The 18,590-nt window shown below is 36.6% G+C and overlaps 1 protein-coding gene across 1 annotated transcript; it reads right to left on the bottom strand.

The window, feature by feature from the left end:
* Positions 1–14,561: 14,561 nt before the first annotated feature.
* Positions 14,562–18,476, bottom strand: LOC136807741 (uncharacterized). Its single transcript, XM_067064355.1, has 4 exons — positions 18,091–18,476; positions 16,974–17,200; positions 16,306–16,498; positions 14,562–15,394 (listed from the first exon to the last, which is right to left on the bottom strand). The coding sequence occupies exons 1-4, from the start codon at positions 18,442–18,444 to the stop codon at positions 15,143–15,145; spliced, it is 1,026 nt and encodes a 341-aa protein (XP_066920456.1). The 5' UTR covers positions 18,445–18,476; the 3' UTR covers positions 14,562–15,142.
* Positions 18,477–18,590: the final 114 nt, after the last annotated feature.

Raw genomic sequence — 18,590 nt, 5'->3', positions numbered from 1 at the left:
CAGATCTGTAAGATTGGTCGAAGTAACTCGTTGCTTCGTTCTCAAGATGTTAATAAATCGAATGACGTAACCAAGAATACGAATGACCGAACTGAAATCTCTGTGATTGGGGTCAATTACGTAATTGGAATATTGATATCTTTCTTGGACTGCATCTGGCAATTGGATGATGTGATGTAGTTGATATTGTCTTTCTTTTTTAACTTCTGCGATGTCCTTTTGGCTGAGTGGAAGGTCCTTGGCTGTATTGGTTTGAAATTCTCCGACGTCTCGAGTCATCCATTCGTAGCCATTGATCCAAGTGGAATCGTCTGAAACATCTTCGATGGTTACTCCTTTCCTCGTCCCCAGATCAGCAATCATGTCGCTTGTGTTCACATAGAACCATTGATCTTTTGAGGTGAATCTGTTGATTTCGTTTACTCGATTTCTGACCCAGGTCTTGAGAGGTTTTTCATCGTTGTTGAGCCAATGAAGGACAATCTGGCTGTCTGTAAATTTGGTTGACGATTGGTGCAAATTTTGCAATGATTTTTTGACAACTTCACTTGAATGAGTATTGACAAGAGCGGCGTACAATTCAGCTCTGGGCATCGACATATCCTTTGGTACAGTTCTTGATCTGGCGAAGATTAATTGACAAGAGTAAGTGGAATCTTTACGTAGAAATCTGGCATAGATCGCGGTGCACGTCATGTGTTGGCTTGCATCAGCGAAATCTAGGGTGTTGATTTGCAAATTGACAGCGTCTTCTGGAACGACAGCTCGACGAAATCGGACGTCGCCAATTGTTTGAATTGTATCGAAGTTGTTTACCCAAATCTCTCGAAGATTGTCTGGAATCTTGTCATCCCAATCCAGCTTCAAATGAACGAGTGTCTGGAGATTAATCTTCATTCCAGCAATGAGTGGTGTGAGTTTCCCAGTAAGATCAAATACTTCAGCGACCTTTGATGCACAGTGTCTTCTGGTAAGTTTCTCTGGGATGACATTTGAAAACTTTGAAGGTTTTTTGCCACGTATCTTCTTGGCAAAGTTCATCTCCCCGATGTTGAGCGAAATTTGATCAGCTTTAACGAACCACTTCAAACCGGCTATGTGGATCATCGTTCCGTCATCGGTAAGCTGTGGTGGAGGGTCTTCTCCAGAAAATGCTACACCTTTCAATTCAAATCCACCACGATTGAGTGACAATTCTATCTGGTCAGCAAGTTTGTGAGCTGCTTTGTGATCAGGTGCACCTGTGAGACAATCGTCGACGTAAACATCCTTGTGAACCACATTGTTTGCCTCAGGAAACTCCTCCTTTGAAGCTTCAGCAACCTTTCGAAGGGCGTGTTCCGCTTGGTTGCCTGACGATCGAACGCCATAAATGAGCGTCTTGATAACTTTTTCATCTGGTTGCTTGTTAATGTCGAGGTCAGGATGCCAGAGATATCGTTGGTAGCACCAATCTTTCTCTTCCAGTTTGATCGTATTGTACATTTTCTTTACATCTGAATGCATCCCAACTGGTTGAACTGACCAACGGATGAGGATTTCTTGTAGCCTATTGAGATTGTTACGACCCTTGGCTAAGATATCGTTTAGGCTGTACCCAGAAGATGTTGATTGAGATGCGTCGAAGACGATGCGACAGGGTGTGCTTAGAGAGTTTCCCTTCCAGACGGCTCTCCAGGGTATGAAGTAGTGTATAGGTGAATTGTGAAGTCTTGATTGAACATCTTGAGGTAGGTTACGAACAAATTCAACATACCCAAGTTTCTGAAGCTTCCCTTCAGATTGGAGGATATCTTCTTTGTCAGTGAGGTTTGATGGTTGATTGAGCTTCTTCAATTGCTGGATGTAAACTTTCATTGCTTTATCTTTGTTGTTGGCGAGACGAGTTGTTGGATCAGCAATGAAGGGTAATGAAGCAGATGAGATGGATTGGTCGAAGTCGATCTTGACTGAAGAATTGATGAGACTTTGTTCGACTTCTTCTTTGATTGAAATAGTTTCGTTTGATGAATCATGTTTACAGTCTTTGCAGCCTCGACACTTTGGACATCGATAGTCAATTTCACTTCCTGCTCCTTCCACCTCTTCGAAGACTTTCATTGAAGTTGACAGGAATGCTGATGTTGAATCTGGTTGGTATCCCAAAAGAGGAAGTTGAGGTTTGACCTCCCTCAGGGTTGGATGAATAGCAACGTGGTGGTATTGATGAACATTAGTGAAGACTTTGTGAGGACCTCCAACGACACCGCGACGACCTGATGAATCTTGGAAAACTGACTGATACAACGTGAGTCCTGATGGTAGCTGATGGATCAATTTTGGATGGTAACGAAGATACCTTACACCAATCATAACGTGAACTTCACCACCGATTGAAGAGGGTAGCTGGGGCAATGGTTGGTTACCACCTGATATTGTGTAGCTTCGCTGAATGTCTTTGAAGACTTCGTCAAGTGGATAGGTTGGCATGATTGATGTGATCCTTTCCAAGCAAGGACCTGACATTAAGACATCATCACCGTCGAAGAGAGGTAACTTGACACGATATGATCCAAGGGTTGATTTAGTTGAACAGTTGCCAACACCACCAAGACTGATAGGATTGGATGATTCTTGTGAGCATCTGGCACCAAGGAGTTTCACTGCAGATTTGCTGATGATGAAATCACTGCAGCCAGAATCGAAGAAAACGAGAAGCTTCTTACCATCGACGTTGATGCGCTGTAAGGCGTAGATTCCTCTGTCATTACAGTCTTGATTGTGGATCTTGTGGCACTCTGATTCTTCAAGTGTCAAGCTGAGGTTGTGAGCAAATTCAGGTAGTGATGGATTACGTATGAAGCGTTGAACGTACTTTGCAAGTAATTGATCGTTCTCGGATTTGTGTTCCTCGCAAACAAGGAAGTGTTTCTTAACATCATACCTTCGATGAGATGGATGTGGACATACGAAGTCTCGTTGGCATCTTCCTTCGGCGTGCTTTCCAGTTGTAGCGTCAGCACCAGGGAAGAGACATTGCATGCAGTAGTTTCTTTCACGAAGGATCTTGAGACGTTGAGCAGGTGTAGCCAAGACGAACTTTCTGCATGTGAAGTATTGAAGGATTTTGGTGCCGTTTGGACCAGATGATGGAATGTGACCAATGGTACCAGTGGGTTCGTCGCAAATTGTGCATGATGTTTCTGGACTCGTGATGTGGGACGATGATCGTCTGTTGGAGCCTGTGTTTGATCCTGGGCTGCCCGACTTTCTTTGATCATCCTTTGAATTTGATGCATCTTTAGCAGTTTGGAGGAGTGACTTTTGTAGATGAACCTTCTTTTCACGTTCGAGGAATGTGATGAGTTTCAACCAAGTCTGCTTTTCTGATAGGTCATCGTCAATGATGGATGTGAGGAATTTGGTTGTCCTTTGATTACCAAGAAGGTTGTAGATTGTAGATAGCCCATCTCCGTAGTATAGATGTTCTTCCACTTTGTGATCCTTTGCAAGCCTCATGGTTTCGTTAATGACGTTGATGATCTTGCCAAGACTGGTTGTCAACTTCTCTGAATTGTTAGACTTGACGTTGTCTAGCTTTGATAACTCTTGCAACTTTTTGTGGAGCATAATTTTGGCGTCACCAAAAGCATCTTCTAGGTGGCGCCATATCAGGTCGATATCATCGAGACTTTTGACGAGAGTTAGAGCTGGGTCGACCAGAAAATTATTCTTTAGAAGGTCTGGAATCAAACGACTTGGTGTTGAGTGAAGATGAATTTTCTCGAAATTAGACTTGAATGTGTAAAAGTCAATTTTTGATTCATACCCTGCAAATGGTTGAAGCTTGATGTTGAGTGACAGCTTGTTGAAGGTATTGAGTTTGTCTGGTTCACGATTGCTGACTTCTGATTCAAGTGATTTGGTATAAATTTGTTTGAGCGTGGTAAGTTTTTCAAAATGTTTACTGATACTTTTAACGTCATCGTCTCGTTGTTTATCGAGTACTGGAGATTTTAAGAGTTCTTTGTACTCAACAGCAACTTTATCAAACTTTTTGAGATGGTTGTGTTGGTTGGTCTTCCATTCGATTAGCTGTTCGAGAAGCTTTGGATGGGTTGGATGGGTTGCCACTGTAAACATCTTGAAGTTCCGATATCTGGCGAGCAATATTGATTATTGAGAAAGCTACTGATTGATCATTGAGACGAAGTCGATCGTGCTTTTCCTTTTCTTGAGTAAGACGAGAATTTAACTTATGATCTCTCGATCTTACGATGAAATCTTTAATAAGGTTGAGCGTTGGTAGAACAGGAAGATTGGATTCTCCTAGCTGATGGTTCTTACGTCTGAGCTGGACTCGTAATTCCTCGAGCTTCTGGACGGTAAGGTCTGTATCTGTGATGGTTGAGGATTCGATGGGGTTCTCATCGATGACGTCATGAACTTGTTCGATGATGACCTTCATATCGATTTCCAATGACTTGCTGGTTTCATCATGTGTTGACATGGTGACGGGTTGATCAGATGTTGAGTCCGGTGATTTCGGTTCGACGACACCGGTCAAGTGAAGAGTACGGTAATTGATGCGTGGAACGTTACGTAATTTCATTCAATTATGTGACGTCATAACACGTGACGACGAGTGAGCGAGTTAACGAATGAGTGATATGATTGACCGATAATTGACACGTGACTTGTCGGAATTACCGTCTGTTTGAATGTTGGGCAGGGCACAGAGACTGACGCATTTGTAACTTTTATGACATGTTCAAACTGAATGAAGAAAAAAATACAATGTTTTAGTCTCAAAGGAAATTAAGTAAAATGACAAATTTTAGTCTGAGAAAAAATTGAAAAAAGTGACAAAAGTTGATCATCCAAAATTTGAGAAAAATTGACAAATCTTAATCTCAAAAAATTGAAAAAAATGACGAATCTCACATACTGTAAGATTGACAAAAACTGACCAAAAGTGAGTGGAAAAATTGGCTAGAAATTTCTCCGTAAAAATGTAAAAAAAAATATTCATTTCAATAATTTCATAACCTAATCTTAACCTAGGGAGACACGATGCCTGAGCCCAGATGGCTGGTGAAACACGAAAGAATGAACGAGTGAGAAACGAGAAGGAAACCTACCAGGTAGCCAGTAAATGATAGCTGTGTATTGAGTGCCCAAAAATGACAAAAATGACGATTTGTCAAATCAAAGTTAAAAATTGAATTCCATGACTTAAAAAAAATTCTCTTGCTTTGAACCTCACATCTCTCTTAGTAAGGAACAAGTGAGCTCCTTGAAAAAAGTGTCTTGATTTTGATAAAAAACTGACAAAAATTGAACAAAAGATTACATAATGAAACAATAGAAAAATAATGACAATGCACGCATTGAACATAAAATTAAGATGCGTAAAAAAAGTTAATTGAAAACAGAAGCTAATAAACGCAAAACACTGAAGTGACACTGAAACCATGGAAACAGAAGACTGTAAAATGAGACGCTGTGGCTAGGGACTGAGAAATTTTTTGGTTTTATTGAAATTTTACTAAAAGTACATCAGAGCCACCAAGCTCGCATTACAAAACTTGACTAAAAGCTTGTTGTGGATAATCCAAAATATTTTGCCAATAAAACTTCTTAATTAAAAGTTTCCTATTCAAACTACTTTAAGTATGTGATATTTGGAATTGAAAGCTAGGGTGCCAACATACATTAGAGAAAGTCACTTTATCATTACGCCGGGAAACAAAATAGATAATCCTGGCTATATAATTTGGAGGCATTACACGAACTTTGAGCAGTTGCACAATTTTTAGCAAGATCATAAATAAAGCAAAGGGCTGTCATAGGATCTTACTTGTTATTAGGCTATCCGAAAGTCTTTCTCCAGAAAACGCCGTTATTATCAGAGAATTGGCCATTGGATTCTCACACGAGAAGAGAAGAGAGAAGTGAAACCTCATCCGGAAAAGCCCTAACCCTGGATAGATGCCAACCCTAGGATAGGGAAATTATCACGCTTACCAGACACTGCTACTCCTGTGCTTGAGTTATTGGTGTACAGACGACGATACTCGAACTACAGGGGAGGATATCTTTGCAGGTGTTGAACCTATGAGTATCGTCACCACACCGTATGCAATGCCTAGCACACTCCCCATATTCTTTTATCAGAATGATGGTAAAACTTTTCGAAAGACATCTCGTTACTGCACTTAAAGGGACATAACAGTAATTGCAAAATTTGTAAACAAACTGTAAAATACAAAATCAAAACAAATGTCACATGTCAAAATAAAAAATCAAACCAAATATGGCTAATTTTGATTGTTCAATTGTTTTACAAGTTTGTTTTGGACACGTGATTTTAATTGTTCTCTTTAATGACACGTGGTTCGCGCAATGTTTACATTTTACTACTTTAATGTCCCTTTAAATCAATGTTACAAAAAGGTGTTATCGTATCGGTTATTATTAAGAAAGTTGGTGACGGAAACCATTTCAAGAAAAATCAATCCTTTGCCTTTTTTCAAATTTTATAATATATGAAACAATGATTGAATGATGAACAATAAGAATAATTATAATAAGAATTTAACTTTTTCGGTGGAAATTTTGTTCCTTTTCTCAGACTCTTAACACCAAATATTCATTCTTCTCTACTGTTTTTACAAGTTTCAAACTGAAGAGCTGTTCCAAAATCGAGAATGACGTAACAGGACAGATCTATCACCTTGTATCCACCCGTATTACTCGCGAATCCATTCTTATCCACGTTTCACACATTTAGACAGAAAGGGTTTTCCTGAAATCGAAGGTGACGTAATGGGGCGAGATCTTTATCACCTTGTATCCACCTGTATTACTCGTTATACATTCTTATCTACACTTTTCACACATTTAAGACAGAAAGGATTACCGAGAAAACGAAAGTGACGTAATGGGAGATATCTGTCACCCTGTATCCACTTGTATTACTCGTAATCCATTCCTTATCTACGCTTTTCGCACATTTAAGTCAGAAAGGATTACCGAGAAAACGAAAGTGACGTAACAGGACAGATCTATCACCTTGTATCCACTTGTATTACTCGTAATCCATTCTTATCTACACTTTTCACACATTTAAGAGAGAAAGGATTATTGAGAAAACGAAAGTGACGTAATGGGGTGAGATCTATCACCGTGTATCCACCTGTATTACTCGTTATACATTCTTATCTACGCTTCTCACACATTTAAGAAGGAACGGATTTTTCTGAAATCGAAAGTGACATAATGGGAGAGCTGTATCACCCTGTATCCACATGTGTTACTCGTTATACATTCTTATCTACGCTTTTCACACATTTAAGAGAGAAAGGATTATTGAGAAAACGAAAGTGACGTAATGGGGTGAGATCTATCACCGTGTATCCACCTGTATTACTCGTTATACATTCTTATCTACGCTTCTCACACATTTAAGAAGGAACGGATTTTTCTGAAATCGAAAGTGACATAATGGGAGAGCTGTATCACCCTGTATCCACATGTGTTACTCGTTATACATTCTTATCTACGCTTTTCACACATTTAAGACAGAAAGGATTACCGAGAAAACGAAAGTGACGTAATGGGAGATATCTGTCACCCTGTATCCACTTGTATTACTCGTAATCCATTCTTATCTACGCTTTTCGCACATTTAAGTCAGAAAGGATTACCGAGAAAACGAAAGTGACGTAACAGGACAGATCTATCACCTTGTATCCACTTGTATTACTCGTAATCCATTCTTATCTACACTTTTCACACATTTAAGAGAGAAAGGATTATTGAGAAAACGAAAGTGACGTAATGGGGTGAGATCTATCACCGTGTATCCACCTGTATTACTCGTTATACATTCTTATCTACGCTTTTCACACATTTAAGAGAGAAAGGATTATCGAGAAAACGAAAGTGACGTAATGGGGTGAGATCTATCACCGTGTATCCACCTGTATTACTCGTTATACATTCTTATCTACGCTTCTCACACATTTAAGAAGGAACGGATTTTTCTGAAATCGAAAGTGACATAATGGGAGAGCTGTATCACCCTGTATCCACATGTGTTACTCGTTATACATTCTTATCTACGCTTTTCACACATTTAAGAGACAAAGGATTATCGAGAAAACGAAAGTGACGTAATGGGACAGATCTATCACCTTGTATCCACTTGTATTACTCGTAATCCATTCTTATCTACACTTTTCACACATTTAAGAGAGAAAGGATTATTGAGAAAACGAAAGTGACGTAATGGGGTGAGATCTATCACCGTGTATCCACCTGTATTACTCGTTATACATTCTTATCTACGCTTCTCACACATTTAAGAAGGAACGGATTTTTCTGAAATCGAAAGTGACATAATGGGAGAGCTGTATCACCCTGTATCCACATGTGTTACTCGTTATACATTCTTATCTACGCTTTTCACACATTTAAGAGAGAAAGGATTATTGAGAAAACGAAAGTGACGTAATGGGGTGAGATCTATCACCGTGTATCCACATGTGTTACTCGTTATACTTTCTTATCTACGCTTTTCACACATTTAAGACAGAAAGGATTTTCCTGAAATTGAAAGTGACGTAATGGTAGAGCTCTATCAACCTGTATCCACCTGTATTACTCGTTATACATTCTTATCTACGCTTTTCACACATTTAAGATATAAAGGACTTTCCTGAAATTGAAAGTGACGTAATGGGGTGAGATCTATCACTGTATATCCACCTGTATTACTCGTTATACAATCTTATCTTCGCTTTTCACACATTTAAGACGGAAAGGATTATCGGGAAATCGAAAGTGACGTAACGGGCGATCTCTATCACCCTGCATCACCATGTATCACTCGTTATACATTCTTATCTACGCTCCTTGCACATTTAAGATGGAAAGGATTTTTTCGAAATCGAAAGTGACGTGAATAGATTCTTTTTTAATTACGTGCTAATAAGTACGCGAAAAACTCCATGAGGCTAAATAAGCTTTAAGTCAACACATTATTTCTATTTTGAAACAAAACAATTCAAAAGGGGAATATAAAATTTTAATGGAATTGATTGTCTCCTTTGAGAAATACCAAAACAGAACGCCAAATGACCGTGTACCTTCCATTGAAAGACCTGTAGGTTTTGCTGTTATGGATGCAGACAAAACATATTAAAACGAAATTGTTAAGTTTAAAATTTTTAGATTTTGTAAGATGGAAAAAATTTTTGTAGAGCTTAAAAGTCAAATTTTTTTTTATATTTTTCAGTATTCGTGTTGTTATAACTTGTGATGTTTAGGCAATTCTTTATATCAAATGTAAGAAATGCAACATCCAAATAAGTATCGTGCGTTTATGCGCATTTTCTCAAATTTGTAGTTTCTTCCAAACCTGTGAATAGTGTAGATAGAGTGTGATAAGACGTTATTAAGGCTGAGTGAGGGTGACAAGATTTCAACTTTCGATTTCTCAAATTTCTAGTTTCTTCCAAACCTGTGAATAGTGTAGATAGAGTGTGATAAGACGTTATTAAAGGTGAAAGGGTGCGACAAGATTTTCGATATTCGATTTCTCAAATTTCTAGTTTCTTCCAAACCTGTGAATAGTGTAGATAGAGTGTGATAAGACGTTATTAAGGGTGAGAGAGGGTGACAAGATTTCACTTTCGATTTCTCAAATTTCTAGTTTCTTCCAAACATGTGAATAGTGTAGATAGAGTGTGATAAGACGATATTAAGGGTGAGAGAGGGCGACAAGATTTCCACTTTCGATTTCTCAAATTTCTAGTTTCTTCCAAACCTGTGAATAGTGTAGATATAGTGTGATAAGACGATATTAAGGGTGAGAGAGGGCGACAAGATTTCCACTTTCGATTTCTCAAATTTCTAGTTTCTTCCAAACCTGTGAATAGTGTAGATAGAGTGTGATAAGACGTTATTAAGGGTGAGAGAGGGTGACTAGATTTCCACTTTCGTTTTCTCAAATTTCTAGTTATTGTCAAACCTGTGAATAGTGTAGATAGAGTGTGATAAGACGTTATTAAGGGTGAGAGAGGGTGACTAGATTTCCACTTTCGTTTTCTCAAATTTCTAGTTATTGTCAAACCTGTGAATAGTGTAGATAGAGTGTGATAAGACGTTATTAAGGGTGAGAGAGGGTGACTAGATTTCACTTTCGCTTTCTCAAATTTCTAGTTATTGTCAAACCTGTGAATAGTGTAGATAGAGTGTGATAAGACGTTATTAAAGGTGAAAGGGTGCGACAAGATTTTCGATATTCGATTTCTCAAATTTCTAGTTTCTTCCAAACCTGTGAATAGTGTAGATAGAGTGTGATAAGACGTTATTAAGGGTGAGAGAGGGTGACAAGATTTCCACTTTCGATTTCTCAAATTTCTAGTTTCTTCCAAACCTGTGAATAGTGTAGATAGAGTGTGATAAGACGTTATTAAGGGTGAGAGAGGGCGACAAGATTTCCACTTTCGATTTCTCAAATTTCTAGTTTCTTCCAAACCTGTGAATAGTGTAGATAGAGTGTGATAAGACGATATTAAGGGTGAGAGAGGGCGACAAGATTTCCACTTTCGATTTCTCAAATTTCTAGTTTCTTCCAAACCTGTGAATAGTGTAGATAGAGTGTGATAAGACGTTATTAAGGGTGAAAGGGTGACTAGATTTCGATTTCGATTTCTCAAATTTCTAGTTTCTTCCAAACCTGTGAATAGTGTAGATAGAGTGTGATAAGACGTTATTAAGGGTGAGAGAGGGTGACAAGATTTTCACTTTCGATTTCTCAAATTTCTAGTTTCTTCCAAACCTGTGAATAGTGTAGATAGACTGCGATAAGACGTTATTAAGGGTGACAGAGGGTGACAAGACTTTTAGTTTTTATTTTTTAAATTTTTGTAAAGTTGATGAATAGTATGTAATAAATGTTTATATGATATTTACAACTACTTATAGTAATTAAAAATTTTCATAAAAAGTTAATTTAAATAATTTTTTATATAGTTCAACTAGTAAATATTCTAAGAAATCAAGTTTTTAGCTTTCGCTCTTGTCATGAGAGTAGCGTTTGTTCGTGAAGGGTGAAAACAAAATTCTGGATCTTTAAGAATGCGCGTCCATTTGCCTTGGCCATACTTCCTCAGTCCTTTAAGAATGAAATCGTCTTCTTCTGCTGTGAAAGAGCTTTTTGGCTTTCGTTCGGTTGGTGAGCGTTGCGTGCTTTTTGGAGGTTTGGCTGTTGATGTAGGTTTCTTAGGTTTTTGAGATTCGACATTTGGTGATTCGTCGTCTGGTTGAGAATTATCGTTAGACATGTCAATTGTGTTTTCAACGCTTACCTTCCTATTGTCCTGATCGTCGGTGATGGTAGAGCTAGGACTGTTATTGATCAGTATTTTCATGCATTCGCTGGCCTTTCGCGCAACATCTCGAGATTTTTGTTTTTGATAGTGGACTTTTGCAACGTTTGATGTGTGTTTTTGGTCCAAGCTGACGATTGCCTGTTCTTCTGTAGTCAAACGTTCTGCGCTCTCAGTTTCAATAATTTGTCGATATCTCGTTGGATTCACATATTTTCCAATCGCTTGATAGACCATTCTGCCAAAGATATCACCAAGATTCTTCAGCTGTGTACCATTTCCGTTCACTAAAAGATACTGACAAGATGGTTTGAAAGTTGGTCTCACAATTTCAACATACTGTTTCACTTTTTCTAAAACAGTTTTTTCAAACAGTAGAGAGTCAAATGCATATGTTGAGTTTGTTTTAAATTTTGTTTGGTCAATCATACCATCCTCTTTGATCGAATTCATCATGGGAATCGTTATAAATTGGTAAGTCATTGGCCTACTTGACTTTACTCTCAGGAACAGCATTGCAACGATAAATGAAGTGGCAAATGACAAATCCCTAGAGGAATGGTTTTTAGTTGTTATCAGTTTCAGTATCTGTTCATATCTAGTTTCGTGGTATGGCAAAACTGTTTGAAGCTCTGCCAAAGTGGCCCAGCTGTTTTTGCTCTCAAGTGTTTCAATACTGAATAACGTGTTCCACTCCACTCGCATTTGTCTACGTAGGCATTGTTTAGCACGAGATAGAAATACTTCACTCGTCATGAAAGCTGAAAGTTTTGTAGAGTCTACTCCCTTGTATCTCATAAAGTCAAGGCAATGAGAAAGGGATTGTAAATATGAAATGATACCTGGTTTACCCATTTTGCATTCGGTTTCAATAAACACAACAAATCTCTCGATAAACTGGACGCAACCAATGCAATATTCCATCATGACTTTGGTCAGTTCACACGTGTCGTCAAGATCTGAACAACAGTATTTTGCAAATTTGAGTATTCTCTTGACGATTTGTTCAGCTTGAACTTTGTCTTTTCCACCACCACCAGCACTGCAAATCCAATTAACGAAGTCTTGAGCTAATCCACACTTGTTTGAAAAGGATGGCATATCCCAGGTCTTTGTTCTCAACGGTGAAAGTTTGGTTGCTGGATTCAAAAGCTTCTCTGGAAATTTATCTTCTATCTTGGGTTTTTCGTCAAAAAAGAAAAACCAGCCGTGTTTTTCTGTGACGTGTTTCCGGCAACCTCTCTGACTTTTGTAAGCGTTGCTGTCACATTCACTGAGTGGACAAAGATAAATACCATTGATATCTGGTTGTAATTTCAGTCGTTTGGCTTTTTCGCTGGCGCCCTCAACATTTTTCCACTCTTTTTTATGAAACGTCCTCTTCATATTGACTGAGTCTAATGATTAGAAAGAACGAATGATCCCTCTATTTATGCACAAAATTCCTTTTGTTTGATTGCACGATTTCATTGGTTCTTTTCAATGGGTTCAAAGTCTAAATGATACCATTAGTTCCATTTAACATCGTTCCACTTTAAATTGGCACTATTAAGTCCCCGCCAAAATTTGCCTTTTTCCATTGGTTCTTTTCCAAGAGCTACAATTGCGCTGATTGTTAACGGACCAATGAGAACCCAATTTTGTATTTCTCTTTTTGTTTTGGGAAAATAGGAATAAACCTAATAATATTCCTTATTTTTGACAATGATATTAAAATCATTCTCTCTAAAAAATTATTTAGTGTTTATAGTTTTTTAAATATGAATAATACAAATATAAAGTACAAACAGTTACTTTATAATTACAACATATAAAATTATTTATTGTAATAATCTTTAAATTGTTCCTTTTCAAAATTACCCTTCATATTCCTTTTACAAAGGAACAACACTTATATACAGTATCATATGATCCTTATAAAAAGGGAATACATATATAGTGTATGATATGTTTCTTATAAAAAGGAATATATCATTGTATAAATTTACTTATTGTAATAATTTTTAAATCATTCCTTTTAAAAATTACTCTTTATATTCAATTTTAAAGGAACACCACTTTATACAGCATAAGATATTCCTCATAAAAAAGGAATATGAAAATAAATATAGTGTATCATTTGTTCCTTATAAAAAGGAACAACACTTATATACAGTATGATATGATCCTTATAAAAAAGAAATATGTATATATATATAGTGTACGACATGTTCCTTTTAAAAATTGAATAAAACATTGTATACAAATACTTATTGTAATGATCTTTAAATCATTCCTTTTAAAAATTTCTCTTTATATTCAATTTTAAAGGAACAACACTTATATACAGTATGAGATATTCCTTATAAAAAAGGAATATGCAAATAGATATAGTGTATGATCTGTTCCTTATAAAAAGGAACAACACTTATATACAGTATGATATGATCCTTATAAAAAGAAATATGTATATATAGTGTATGACATGTTCCTTTTAAAAATTGAATAAAACATTGTATAAAAATACTTATTGTAATAATCTTTAAATCATTCCTTTTAAAAATTACTCTTTATATTCAATTTTAAAGGAACAACACTTATATACAGTATCAGATATTCCTTATAAAAAAGGAATATGCATATAGATATAGTGTATGATCTGTTCCTTATAAAAAGGAACAACACTTATATACAGTATGATATGATCCCTAAAAAAAGGAATATGTATATATAGTGTATGACATGTTCCTTTTAAAAATGAATATACCCTTGTAGAACATGATTTATTGTTATAATCCTCAAATCATTGTTATAATCTTCAAACATTACCCTTTGTTCTCTCGTAAAAGAATTTCCTTATTTATATTAAATTTTTTTCCTTCAATTTCAAATGAATATTATGTTCTCTTTTAAATGAAAAAGAACATTTTGTTCTAATTTGAAAAGTTCCCAATCAAACAATACCAGCACTATTTGTTCAATCAAAGGGAACTCATTGAATACTTTTGAAGGACCATATTCACGTGCACTGTTGGCCAAATTGTTCCCTTGAGAGAGCATGGCAGAATATAATTTGTCAGAGAATCCTTTGTTCCTCCGAATCAGTTCTGAATTATCAATTAGGAACATATTCCAAGATCAAAGGGGGGTAATCCCATTGATTTTAGGTAGTTTTCACAAATCCATAATGATGTTTATGTAGATAATTATTACAAAAGATAAATTATTACAAATCGACTTAAAAGACATAACTATCAAAACATAGAAATACACGTTTAATTAGCTAGATACATATACATTGTAAGGGTGTGTTTGGGGACTGCTGAATTGCATGGTTTTGACTTGCATCCTTTTTGCTTTTACATCAATTGAAAGCTGAATAATACGCACAGCTAAAAATACAGCAGCTGTCCTCCAACAAATTTTTCCACGTGCAATTTCAGGTTATACAGACTCCACTTGTAATTAAGTGTACGTAAGGAAAATATTACAGATTTGTTTGTTGTTTTTACTGTTCTATTGTATTACAAGAGATATTTTGATCAATGCGATAGTGAGTTTATGCATTCTCACCTTTGAAGACTGAAACGATTTGAAAAAACTCTGCTTTTCTGACCCACAAAATCGAGGATATAAAAGCTATAATTTACAGCTATCCTCAGTCAGTCAGGATGTAGACAAATTAGAAGCTTCCGTCCTCGTCGCAGAAAACACAGATACAAAAAATTCGCTAAATAAATAAACTGAGCACGGTTCGGACCGACCTTTCCATCTTCAGTGGAAATTTACATCAACATTTTGACGAGCATCATCAAACAAGACAAAATCAAAACACTTGACGTCGCCATAGTTCCAGAGCTTCCGGTATCATAATCGACCGGATCTCCAATGTCGTCGCCTGTTTCAGCGGTGGGATCGTAAAAGAATTTTCTACCATCTTGGAATCGTAAAACGATTTCAGCTTCTTTTTCTCCTGAGAGAGCATTCGATTTTGGGTACCCAGTAGACATGTCGACGTCTTTATCGCTGACATTGTACTATTGGTGTCAAAAAGAACAACAATTGATATATAAGAAATACGCTATTTGCTATTTTGTCAAGTTTTAAGTCAGTCAGGAACAAATTAAAGCTAAAGCATTATCAAAAATTAGAAGTTATCAATTAAGTCAAGAAAGTGAAAATTAATTTCTTGTTCAGCTCCCAGAAAAGTAGGATTCACTAGATGGGCTAAATACATAATCGATAATGATAATTATCCAATTACTGTTATTTTTGCTGAATCAGCATATTTGTGCCTTTGTTATCTGAGAGAGTTTTCTTCGTCATCGGCTAAGTTTGCCTAATACTATAGTCTGGGACCATGTTTTTGTGACTAATACCACGTTCACACACTACGGGTTCCGAAACACCGTGTGAACCTCAAAATTCAAAACGTCAAAAAAGAAAACGTTACAAAGCAAAAAAGATCGAAACGGTTTCGCTCTACTATTTTCATTAGGCTTCTGCTCATCCTCTATAGCAAAAAAAGTTTCTTATTATATAGGAATCTATAGAGGTTTGCGATTCAGACTATATTTTCATCGGAACGGAACGGCTTCGTTTTCTTGCTCCGAAACGTTCCGAAATTAGTATGAACACTATCCGTAACAAATACCACAACGGAGCGATACGAAACCGTTTAGTCGGAACATGGTCTAATTTGCTACTCTGGGCTAAATAGATGATTTTCAGAAATGTCGACGTAATTTGAAGTTGTTCTTGATTGGACCGTTCTTCAAGAAAAGATCTCACCGGGGGAAATTATGCTGGAGATAATGTTAAATATTCAAAGCTTTACCCATAAGAATATTAGCAATGGGAAACAACCCTTTCTCATTTTTTTATGGTCTTACAAGTTGTCTTGGTGTTCCTCAGTTTTTGAAGAAAAAAAATTAAAAAAATCACTTACAGCTGCCGAGAAGGTCATTTGTGCATTGTCACAAACTGCAAATGTTTCCAAGTTTCGTCTTCCGGCACCTTTCCCTTTTCCTTTTCTTCCTCTAGCTTTTGGGTTTTTCTTAGCACGTTTGGAACTTTCTCCTTTGAAACCACATCTTGCACCCAACACAACGTCCAAAATCTTTACAGATTCTGCTAAATCACTGGAGCAACGATGAAAGAATATGACTTTTACTAAGTTTGTGCTTGCCTAGATATGGAGTTATGAAGGGTTGTGGCCTCCAATGCAATAACTAGTATAAAATAGATCTTAATGTGTCTCACAGCCCGTTGGAACTTTTTTCCTCAGTGGGGATAAAACTCCTATTGAAATCCCAATGGGGATAGAAATTCTATTGCTCCAAGGTTAAAAAAGTCAATCTCTCAGTTGGGCCAAAATTTCAGGGTGTTTTCCCACCGGGGACGAATTTTTTCCCAAATTTTACAGTGGGGGATGGGGTCCCAGCGGGTCTGTGACACAAGGGTGTTCTTACATTCGAATTTCCATTAATCGAACTTTCTGGTCCTCTCAGATTAGACTTAACATGAATGTATGTGAATCTTTGACCATCGGACTCAGGCTCTTACACTTAAAATGTGAAATAAAGAATGATTTTATGTTATTAAAAATTAACTTACATTATCAGGTTGAATTTAACACCACCATCAACAAGTTCATATTCATTACCATCTTCACCAGTGACATTACCAGCATCTTTGAACATGAAAACTTGAAGAGTGATATTACCACCGTTCGGTAGATTACCAAACAATTGAACAAAAGCAGCTTGGATTCCGTAAGTTGAAGTATCGTTTTTATCTTTGGTAATGTTGAAGTTGACAGCTTTGATATCAATCTTGCTCACCTATTAGTTAATGTCAACGAAAATTAGTACTGAGGCTAAATATACCGTAATAATCACAACGACGGACTAAAATTGTTACAGGCTAGTCAAAATACGGAATTTGATTGGTTGAAACTCGGTAAGGCTTCTGCTAATCCTTTAGTGAAAGGAGTTTGTTATATAAGAAGTGTATCTATAGAAGTATGCGATTCTGCAGGCTAAAACTCACTAGATTATGACATTTTTTGTCCGTCGTCAGCTTATACGAACTGATATAACCCTGGGCGATTATCTTATCTTATATAACACTAATATTACTGTATTAAATGCATTTAAACGACGCCAGTCTAATCCTCAGTCAAGAAGGCGTTCCCCGGTCTTGATTAATCATTTGTTCCAGTTGTTCCAGTCAAGAAGAATTTCGAGTTGTGGAGACTTCCCGGGCTTTCGAATCAGCGAAATTGTCCTCTTACACGTTTTTTTATAAGAACAAAGTATATATGAACATAAGGCTTTGATGGGCAAAATGTTAAGAACAAGTTAAGAATATTTAAAGGCTTTGTAAACTCTAAAATACCCAATTTCTTAGGAAAATTCACAAAAATTCTCAAAATATGGTGAAAATAAGAACGCATTCTTAGGCTTAAAACTGAAAAAGTTAAGAACATCTGAAGGCTTCAAAAAATTTGGATGTTCTTATAAAAAACGTGTATTATCAAAAAGACGAATAAAAACAGAACAATGTAGATATAAAACATTCGAACAATGGAGATTCAAATTGTAGAGGTTTTTTATAAGAGTTTAAGGAAATTATAGTCACTAAATTTTTCTAAGCTGGAAACATTCGAGCTGCAAGGATCTCGAGTTAGTGACTGCCATACTTTATGAAAAGAATCTGAAAATATATTCACCTCTGTACCATTCTCATCTCTGGTGATAATATCTTTAATCATGGTCTCAAAAACAATGCCTTTCCGTTGGATGGCCAACATTCCACCTTTTTTGTCGCATCTCATAACAGAGTTTCCCATCTTGCGGTCACGCTGGCTTGTTTTTTTTCCTTTGCTGAACTTTTCTTTAATTTCATTACGTTTTTCATCTCTCTTCTTTTCTTTTTCTGTTTTCTCAGGTTTTCCACTACCACCTTCAGGTTTCCCACTACCACCTTCAGGTTTCTTACCACCAGCTCCTTCTGGCTTATTAGCATCAGCTAACTGACATGCCAAAAAGAACAAGGCTGCCAATAAAACGATCGAAAATTTCATGTTTGTTTTTCTAATATTTCTTTCCTTCCTTGAAAAAATATGGACAAAAATTTTATTAAACTCTTCTTTCTACTTTTAAATATTTCATAGCCTATTCAGTATCTTAAAAAACGTATAAATGATATTAGAGTCTGTATCAATCTAAG

Source organism: Clytia hemisphaerica, unplaced genomic scaffold, assembly GCF_902728285.1.
Source record: "Clytia hemisphaerica strain Z4C2 unplaced genomic scaffold, Clytia hemisphaerica genome assembly, whole genome shotgun sequence".
NCBI lineage: Eukaryota > Metazoa > Cnidaria > Hydrozoa > Leptothecata > Clytiidae > Clytia > Clytia hemisphaerica.
The sequence above is the reverse complement of the archived record's forward strand: the minus strand, read 5'-3'. Positions and strand labels throughout refer to the sequence as shown.

Bases quoted from the DNA above. Each gene is read 5' to 3' on its own strand.
- LOC136807741 (XM_067064355.1), bottom strand. From the start codon at position 18,444: ATGAAATTTTCGATCGTTTTATTGGCAGCCTTGTTCTTTTTGGCATGT. The intron at 16,499-16,973 runs GTAAGTTAATTT...TCGTTGCTCCAG, and splicing joins GTTAAATTCAACCTGATAAT to TGATTTAGCAGAATCTGTAA. The intron at 15,395-16,305 runs GTAAGTGATTTT...TGACACCAATAG, and splicing joins AAATGACCTTCTCGGCAGCT to TACAATGTCAGCGATAAAGA.